Source organism: Aplysia californica, unplaced genomic scaffold (assembly GCF_000002075.1).
Source record: "Aplysia californica isolate F4 #8 unplaced genomic scaffold, AplCal3.0 scaffold00016, whole genome shotgun sequence".
NCBI lineage: Eukaryota > Metazoa > Mollusca > Gastropoda > Aplysiida > Aplysiidae > Aplysia > Aplysia californica.
Genome location: NW_004797286.1, coordinates 329979 through 340156, shown reverse-complemented (window position 1 = coordinate 340156; position 10178 = coordinate 329979). Strand labels below are relative to the sequence as shown.

The 10178-nt window shown below is 41.7% G+C and overlaps 1 protein-coding gene across 1 annotated transcript in view; it reads left to right on the top strand.

The window, feature by feature from the left end:
- Window positions 1–366: 366 nt before the first annotated feature.
- Window positions 367–10178, top strand: part of LOC106012515 (pancreatic triacylglycerol lipase) — a 13497-nt gene continuing 3685 nt past the window's right edge. The window contains exons 1-5 of the mRNA XM_013085663.2: window positions 367–475; window positions 4705–4852; window positions 8225–8399; window positions 9383–9614; window positions 9892–10134. Coding sequence (XP_012941117.1) covers window positions 442–475; window positions 4705–4852; window positions 8225–8399; window positions 9383–9614; window positions 9892–10134 — 832 coding nt within the window. The 5' untranslated portion in view covers window positions 367–441. The remainder of the gene's footprint in view (window positions 476–4704; window positions 4853–8224; window positions 8400–9382; window positions 9615–9891; window positions 10135–10178) is intronic.

Genomic DNA, 10178 nt, shown 5'->3' with positions numbered 1-10178 from the left:
GCTGTGCGTATGTGTATGTGGTTTGAGAAAAGGGGATCCAGTTCAATGTATGTACTGTATCTTTACTTTGACCTAACCGTTTTCTTATCAGTTTGTAGGAAGCTGGAAGCTTGACGCCGGAAAATACATTCAGATGTACTGGGAGCAAGGCTGCGCCCGATAAGAACATTTCTTTTTTATTTAGGAAAAGAATAAAAGAAACGGATCTTAGTAGCTGCCATTGTTTGTTTGTTTGTGTTTCGTTTTTTTAAAGGGCAACCTGTCTTCTAATGTCAAGTAAACGTTATCTGAAAAAAAAATTGTTTTCAAAATTTGCCAACTGACTTGTCACCTTGAAAAGCAAAACAACCTTCTAAGTTCCTGAGAACATCTAAGGGCATTGATAAGATCGTAAACGCCACCTTTGCAAGTCAGTCGACTTCCTGTGTCCGAGCCTGCATCATGGGACTGCTCTTCGCGCTTCTCCTTCTCTGCCGTGAGTTGTCTCTTTGTCTGTTGATGCCCCTTGATGTCTTGCCCTCTTGATGAACCCTTTTTCAAGATGAAATAGCCAATCTGAATAAACTGGTGTCTGTGTTGTCAGGGTTGGGTGTTTCGCTGTCATAAGCAGGAGACACGAGTTCGATTCCCTAGTGGAGATACAATTTTTTATTGAATATCTCAGTCTGTCTCCTGAAATGTTGTATCTTTCACAGCCGGGGTTGGCCCTGACAGGCAAGGCTGGAAATCCGCCTAATAAACGCTCTCAACTGTGTCCATGGGGGCGTTTAATATAAATACCCTCAGTGGAAGAAATAACCAGAACAAGTTAATTACTAAAAGGCAAGCTTGTTTCCTTGGAATCACGCCATCTTCCACCACAAACTTTCATCACAGCCAGATCTATTTTTGCTTGTGCAGAAAGTTTACGTTAAAAAATGAAATACATGCTCGTTTCCTTGGCGACATATTTGACAACAAACTCTGATAATCTCTTCGCTGAAGATGAGATGGCTGGTTGTTCTCATTGCACTGAAAGTTTTGCCTAATCCCAACTGGGGTGGAGACACTGAAGTATTCTCCACCGTAACCGTTCTCTTGTGCGGTCAAGGGTGGACAATGTGCCCTGTAAATGGGTCGGCGAAAAAAAAATCATAATATCTCTGACTCATAAAGTCAATCCAGAATCAGGGCCTTTGACTTGCTTTAGGTGGCTCCGTACGCTGCTTGTTACGAGTTTACATGCTAACAAATCGCTTTCCCGAAGACCTCAAAAACCTCTCATTACGCCTTAAACAAGTGGAAGCCCAAATCTATCTAAAAGACATTGATGCTTTCTGAAATATCCGTCGAACACTTTGCCTTTTCAGATATACCTCTATGGCAAATAACTAAACCAAACACTGAAAGAAGTCTAAGAAAAAAAAAAACTCTACCGAAAGGTATACAATCAGCCTATTATAATTATCATCTCAGTCTATGCTGCTGAAGCAGTTGCATTTGAAATAGTATTGAACATAATTTCAAAAAGTCCCAAAATCTCCTTCTTCCTTCTTCCAGCCTCTTTCTTCTGTTTATGTTCTTTGGAGCGCCTTGGTCCCTCTGATGTCTGGTACTGGAATTCTTAAACTTGTGATTGAACTACATTTAATACTGAACTAGCTTCCTTGCCATGTCCGAATTGATGACAATGAGTCTGTGAAACACTTGGCCAGGTAAATCTTGAAAACTTCCCGACAACAGAAACATTAGAATTCCCCCCATTGCAGGGGCGAAGGCTGACTTGTTTGACAGGGTAATCAAAGTGAAACGGGACAAGATATGGCCTGTAGATATCACACAAGAATCTTACTCGAGGCGGCGACTCTGAGTTGTGAATGAAAACAAATCCGGAATTCATATTGTGTGTTCAACCGCCAAAATAATCGGGAAAGTATCTTATTAAATATCAGTTCCAACTAAAATTGAATTTAACTTTAGATGTGAATACATAAACACAAAGCAAAGAAGCAGAGATGTCAGTACTAGATCTATATGTTATAGATCTACCAGTACTGTAAGTCTAACTCTTTGGTAGAACATGACAATTATCATTTTTTAAATTTCACATTTGGCTGTTTTTGTTAGCCTTTCGCGGCCAGGAGCTGGCGTCATAATCGAGGTCACGATCCGATTATAGGACGGTAAAAAGTCGAGGGAAAAAAACAAGCACACGCAGCAGTCAAGAGATTATTAGGAGTTAGTTCCCCTCACATTTGTGAGGTAGACTCGACCAGCGTTAGTTAGCATACATAATCAGGGCTTGAGGTTGATTATAACTGTGGCCCCAAAGGGGTGAACAGGGTAGGCCTATATGTGGCAATGAAACAGCTTGGACTGCTATGTAGCCTACATGTTCCCTTCAACTCTATTGGTAGACTCTTCCAGACTCACTTTAAGCTTACTTAATCAAAGCTTGCGACTGCTTATGGAGTGGCCCGAGAGGGGTGAGGAGGTTATTTCTGTGGCCGTGAAACCGTTTTGAATGTTAGGCATACTGTTCATTGTTGATTACGAACGTCTTTTTACATTTATTTTAAGAGGTTTGCGTTTAAGGATGAATTTGACAGCGACAATGTTTCAAAATTAGGAAGGGAAGCAGTGACTATTTGATTATATAGACGCTTCGCCCCTATCCCATTGACAATAAATTAAAACAAAATTAAATAGCACGTTGCTTCTACCTGGGTCAAGATTTGACAGTAAACTCAAAAACATTCGGTCCTTACTTTCACCCTGGAAACCAGTGTCGTTGTTCTTAGAGGGGACGGCATAACTGGATAAACGCAGAAGACACACACAAACACCCACTCAGACACACACACACACACACACACACACACACACACACACACACACACACACACTCACACACTCTCTCTCTTTCTCTTTCTCTCTCTTTCTCTCTGTCTCTCTGTCTCTCTGTCTCTCTGTCTCTCTGTCTCTCTGTCTCTCTCTCTCTCTCTCTCACACACACACACACACACACACACACACACACACACACTCGTGCGCGCGCGCGCGCGCGTGCGCGCACACACACGAGGATGGGGAAAATCTGTTGGTGGGCTTACATGAACAAATTGTGTTGATAGTGTCATAAAACATTGCAGAGAAACAAACTAACAAACAAACAAAAAACACCCAGTTTCGGGACCTTGTATACTTACTGATACCTATTAATTTCTATTGGTATATTTTTCGCACGATTTCAAACTAACCTGATATATCAATATGAAACAGTGATTTGTTTCTAAAATCTAATTGCCTCCCTAAGTTAAGTTTTCGTCAAAGTCACTCACCAGGAACCGGCGACCCGACTCCACTGTCATCTCTATGTAAAGAGACAACCATAGCCTCGATAGACATAGACTACTCATTTCGATAACAAAGAGCTAACAGCACTGTTCAAAGCAAACAAGGAAGAAAGTATTAAAAGATGAAAAAAAAGAACGATGCACCCATTGCGTGTCAATGCTTTATGGCCTCCGATTCATGAGGAGTCATTCATTTTTTGACATGTCCTTTTACCCGACATCCCCCTGATTAATACATTTAAAAAAATAGTGCCTCTAACCAACAGTTAAAGAGAATTGGCTCCAAATGTTGGGGCCCACACAGTTCTCAAACAAACATTTTAGCTAGCTTTGCTGGGATCCAAGAAGAATTCTTTTTACGGGGTGCCTTTTAAGACCTTTAAGTGTCAAACCTTTAACATAATGTCTTGCTTTTCACGTGACTACATGTATTTCGGACAAGGATTTTCAAGTAAGACACATTCATAGAGCCCTACAGGCGACTTAAAATTAAGAATTGTATTTGAATACAAAAGACCTATCCATTGAAAACGGAAAACCGCGTGCAATGTAACGGCACACAATTGTTCAATGTAACAGACATAGTCGAGGATTGAAAAAAAGACAGAAAACTTGGTACGAGTACGATGCAAGTTGCCATTTTGAGGGCTCCAAAAATAATTATTATAACATAGTGACGAGATATTACGCTCATTTAGCGGGTTGTCCATTCCCACAAGAATGGTGCGAGGAAGATGTGTGTGAGGTATCTTTCTAATCTAAGGGATACGAAGTAGGGCCCACATCTTGATGCTTACCCGCAACCTAGCTATTGTAACTCCGAATGCCTAACCATGAGATGACCAACATTACAAGAGAAACACATTCGGCAAATTGATGTTGGATCACATAAGGTAATGTCTCTTTTTAAATTAACTTATTTTTATGGCATCATGGTTAAACCAGGCTTTTATTATGGAAATAATAAAGCGAAGAAACCGACGTTATTCCTCCTGTTGGGCAATTTTTGTCCCTTAGTTTTGGCGCAACACTTTTTATGTCCGTTGAAAAACACGCTCTTGTGCGGATTTTTACTGAAACATGTTGATCAAAGACAGAAAGAACCCCAAACAAATTTTTAGCAGTTTCTAAAGGCACTCAAGCTTTGGGGGGAGTCACCAAATTCTTGCGGCCGCTCTCTCGCTAATTATACTTATGAGACCAGGCTACCCCTAGCTCCTTCAATCGCAAATATCTCAACTTTCCTTTAAGATGGATGGGTACTTTTTTACACCCAAATCAAGACATGATTAAACGTTAAGATGACAGCAATAACTCTATGCCTGATTCCACCGTGCCCTAACACAGTGGCATTGATTTTCTTCAACAGCCGCGCTGGCGCTGAGCGCCGACAGTACACCAGCACCCTATCGCAAGGAGTGTTACGGAAACCTGGGATGCTTCGACAACAAAGCACCTTATGACAACGCCCAAGGAAAAATTCCCAATTCACCCTCAGCTGTCGGCACTGTCTTCAGGTTCAGTATTTATTGGCTCTGTTTGTTTTTAAGTTTAAGTTTGAGGTCGAGTTTGACGTTTCAATCCCCACCCTATCCGCTGAAGAGTTTGTTTCAGAAAAATAAGTAACAAAACGAAAGAGCTTTGACAACACCTCAATCAACTTTAGGTAACGCTATCTGATCAGGCGATAAAAACTACCATTTTCACAACATCAGATGTGTTCGTCAGTCTTCCTTTCAGCCAGCAAAGTCTGTCTAAATCGACACGTTGCTGCACTTTCTCTCAGTCATTGTCTATGTAGATTTCCATTTATTAGTCACCATTTTTCTTACCAAGCTTCATAGATCAGGTGAACATTTAAACCAGACATATTTGTTGTAGAATAAAGGCAAAATAGCCTGTACCGGTAACAATCCGAAATGTTTCCACTTAAGCTTTGATCAAACTGCCTCTCTTCGGTGCATTCTAAAAATGGGCTTATTGTGTTGTAAACGCCCTGAAACTCTTACTAAAACTTTTTTTAAAAACAGGATTGTTGTCAATTCAAAGCAATGGCTTTTGAAGATTCGAATATAGGTTTGTTCTAACACCCCCCCCCCCCAAAAAAAAAAAAAAAAAGGAATTAGGGCAAGTGTGCAGGCACAAACGATTCCGTCTTTGTATTTTCTTCCGATCAGTCTTCCGCCAATACTAAAACAGACGAATAAATTAGAAGCAACCGTCATCTTCAGCCCCTCCCCCTAAAATCAGTTCCGTGCACATTGAAACATACACACAACAAACACACACACTCACACACACACACACACACACACACACACACACACACACACACACACACACAAACACACACACACACACACACACACACACACACACACACACACACAAACACACACACACACACACACACACACATACACACAATGTTGTTCATCCTTCGCTTATGAAGATGACCATGACTTCACAAATTGGTCTGTTGACGGTGACTGTGGGTCCGGATACGGCTGATGAGGCCTATCCAGGCTCGGGTGGTTTGCCCACATGTGGGCACGGGTAGTTAGCTGATGGACTTGTGGTGAGGGCAGGTCTAGACTTTCGCACATTGCGTTTTTGTTTGGCTTCAGCGATGCGTTTGGTTTCTGCTGCTTTGGCTCCCTTCGTTAGATTGCAGCGCCACGCGGGACGATCTTGGGCCAGCGTTTCCCACGAGTTGTTCAGGATTCCAAGTTCCTTTAGTGAGACTTTGAGGCAGTCCTTGAAACCTTTTTTTCTGCCCTCCAACGGAGCATTTGACATGAAGCAGTTCTCCATACATCAGCTGTTTGGGCAACCGGCTGTCCGCCATTCTGATCACGTGGCCGGCCCATCTGGCTCACGTTTTGTGGATGATGGTGTAGATGCTGGGGGTTCCGGCTCGCTCTAAAACAGCAGTGTCCGGGGCTTTGCCCTGTCATCTGAAGAGGAGGATTTTATGGACACACACACACATACACACACACACACACACACACACACACACACACACACACACACACACACACACCACATACACACACTCGCTCTCTCGCTCTTTCAGACTTTCAAATGCACACACGTGCAAACACATAAACACGCACGCATAGATAGGTGGTTAGATAGATAGATAGATAGATAGATAGATAGATAGATAGATAGATAGATAGATAGATAGATAGATAGATAGATAGATAGATAGATAGAGAGAGAGATAGAGAGATAGATAGATAGATAGAGAGATAGATAGATAGATAGATAGATAGATAGATAGATAGATAGATAGATACAGGGTGATCCAAAAAAAACCTTTACAACCTTTTTCTGAATATCTCGCGCAAAAATTGTTTCAGAATGTTGAAATTTGAAATAGACATAATTCATTCAAAAGGAATTTGTTTGATATAAACTCCACGAAGAAGAAACATGTTTTAAAAACGAAAACGGCTAAAAGAAAAAAGCACCCAAAAACGCAAAGTTCACCAATGTTTAAAATCTTGTAAAGGAAGTCGTGAAAAGATTAGTAGACCTTTTTCTTTATTTTCTCTTTGACATTAATTTTCCATCCCTGTGACATTTAAACAATGTTTAAATTTTTTACAGAGTTTTAAAAACCTAATGATTTCTTTCTGAAATTCCTAGAAGCAGTGCTCCACATTCTCTCCTTTGGACTCGACACATTTTTAACGCGTCGTTAAAAATGTTCAGCGGCGCGTTAACACAAGGACCTGCTAAACCATGAGTTTTTAAAGCCACATACACTGTACATGTTCACTAAGAAGTGGCTTCGAGAAACAATAGAGCGGGGTGCCCAATAGAAGGCATTTTTAGAGTTAACATATCCCGCAGGGTGAAAATGGGCTTTGCACTAAACCTAATCTCATCAAGGAAATGATCCCTCTTTACAACACAATCGACGAATCATGAACACATTGCCATGTTCTGAACCATGTCATCTCGGCCTAGCGAAGATGAACATGGTATAGTCGTAGGTCAAGATCTGCCATGAGAATGCAGACTGTTGATGCTTAGGAAAGTCCTAGCTGCAGATCGTCTACGGACAGACGTCTCATGGGACTCGGCTACAGAAATCTGCACTCTGGCTGCGCATGGTGCGTGTTCGACCTGAAATGGTCATTTTAAAAAGAACTTTTAGTTCTGATTCGCTATAGATCCAAACTGACGGAACTTCTCTACCCATGACGTCTAAGGTCTTGAGGGCACCTAAGCATTCTCTCCATGCCGAGCGCAGAACTTGCAAAATGTCAGGGATGGTGACTTTGTGGAGAGGTAATGTTCAATACAAAAAGCTCTCTGCTCTTTACTAAACGTAGCCATGATCTCTGTAGGTAAACACAATTTAGGAAAAATAATATCTGCAGACTTCATTTGACTTGTTAGACTGCTGTAGCTTGCAATATGGCGCGATTGTTGCAACTTTTAGTGATAGGCCTAATGTGAACTGGTGCGCCATGCTATGAAAATGGCGGCAAGGTTGAAATTGGATTGTTTTTTTTAATGCGCTATATAAAGCAAAACCATTCAATGGACTTATCTAAAATACATATCAGACAAATTTCTTTTGGCTTCCAAACGTTATGTTCAAATCTGAAACGCAAAATTTCAGTATGGAGGAAGATATTTACAAAACAAGTTGTAAAGTTTTTTGGGGGGATCACCCTGTAGATAGTGGGAAGGAAAGAGAGAGGACGACAGAGAGAGAGAGAGAGAGAGAGAGAGAGAGAGAGAGAGAGAGAGAGAGAGAACGAGAGAGAGAGAGAGAGAACGAGAGAGAGAGAGAGAGAGAGAGAGAAATAAAGAGAGAGAGAGAGAGGGTGAGCGACCAACATCTCCTTCTTTCTTGTATCGTTCAGATTGTTCACCCGTCGGGACAAGATCAACGGCCACGACCTGAAGTACGATGACGCAAGTTCCTTGACCAGTGCCCACTTCAGCGGCTCAAAACCCACCAAGTTTGTCATTCATGGTTTCGGTGGTAGCATCAGCAATCAGTGGATGGTGGACATCAAAAACGCTCTCTTGGACAAAGTGAGTTACCAGAGCTTATAAAAAATTGTTTTGTCTACGTGTGCCTCTGCTATAGATCATATTGTTCTGTTTTTAAATAGAAAAGTGATTAGTTATATATTGGAGATGGAAGATGTTAACGGTAGGCAGCCATAACATACAATGTGTGTGGGGGGGAGGGGGGAGGGGGGGGGAGCTTGAGAGAAGCACGAACGGTATGACTTGACTGTGGGTGGTTGGCAGGTGCTTCGGTGTGGTTTACTCCTTCTTTCCTATCAGACATCTATCGCCCTGATCTCCTCATCTTTTTTGTGTTTGTTACTTTCTCTTAACACCTGTAGTCTTCGGCAATTATGGGATCTTATTGTGTTGCAAGTGCAATACAACCCTCACTGAAACTAAAAAACTAACTTGAGATAAGACGAATTTAGAAAGTATATATCTGAATGAGCGGCATACTTCGCCGAAAGAAGGCAACGTGGGCTGCTGACAAACAAGAACCGACAAGTACAGTTTCTAGGACGCTTGACTTGAATAGACAAAAAGGCCTTTAATACATCGATGTCGCTGGCAAAAAAGAAGGAACACAGACACCTATTTGAAAAGCCTAAACTGATGGAAAACACCAGGAGACGAGCATACAATTAATGTAGTATTTTTAGACCACTCGAGTGGAGAAATGATTGGAGAGCCTTTAGTAACACTGCACTGCCCTTTAGTGGGTGAGAACCTTCTGCCTGATGAGATCAACTCAAATGGGCGGAGAGATTTAAAAACTCTTAAACTATGGAGTTCAAAGGATTATCGGTGGCATTCAAATTAAGGTCACCAACTTGGTAGTCTGGAGTGATACCAACGGAGCAAAGCGCTTCTACCATAAACGATTTGAACGCGATCTGAATTTATATTCAGTAACAATGTTTTTATAACATAGTAATGACGCTTTTCAAGGTTTTCAGTTAAGAAAAATTAATAGATGATCGACAAGCTTCATTTTCCTCCAGGGAGATTACAACGTGGTCCTCGTCGGCTGGGCAAAGGGTGCTGTTATGCCTTTGTATGCCCAGGCTGTTGCCAACACTCGCCTTGTCGCCGCTGAGATCAAAGCTCTGGTGAACGAGATGGTAGCCAAAGGTCTCAACCTGAACAACCTCCACCTCATCGGTCACTCTTTGGGCGCCCAGATCTCTGGTAATGCTGGTAGACTGCTCGGAGGACACGCTGGGCGTATCACTGGTGAGCGATTTGTTCTTCTGTTTATTATTCTTAACGATTAAATCATGCTTGGCAAAACAGTTTGCTGTGACATTTATTTTTAGACTGTTAGCTTTGACCTTTTTAAACGTTTATCAGCGATGATGCGCCCCGACTTACTTTCAAAAATGCTTAAGACCTTAAAATAAAATCACGGTCTTTCAGTGGCCCCGTCAAACCAAGCAGAAGTGGGACACTAAAATGTTACACAGTTTACAGACAAAAAAACAAACTAACAGTCAAACAATATACTTACCAGGCATGGACCCTGCTCGTCCCAGTTACGAGTTCAAATCAACAACTGTCAGACTGGACTCCAGCGATGCCAAATTTGTCGACGTCATCCACACAAATGGTCTTGTAGCACAGAATGGCGGTTTGCAAGGCTATGGCGTCTTCCAACAGACTGGCACAGTCGATTTCTATGTCAACGGGGGAGAGAAACAGCCAGGATGCAAAGATATTTCTGCTATCGCTGATATCTGGGATAAAATCTTTGGAAGTGAGTATGATTTGTTCTCAAAATTGTAGACTGTACGATAATAA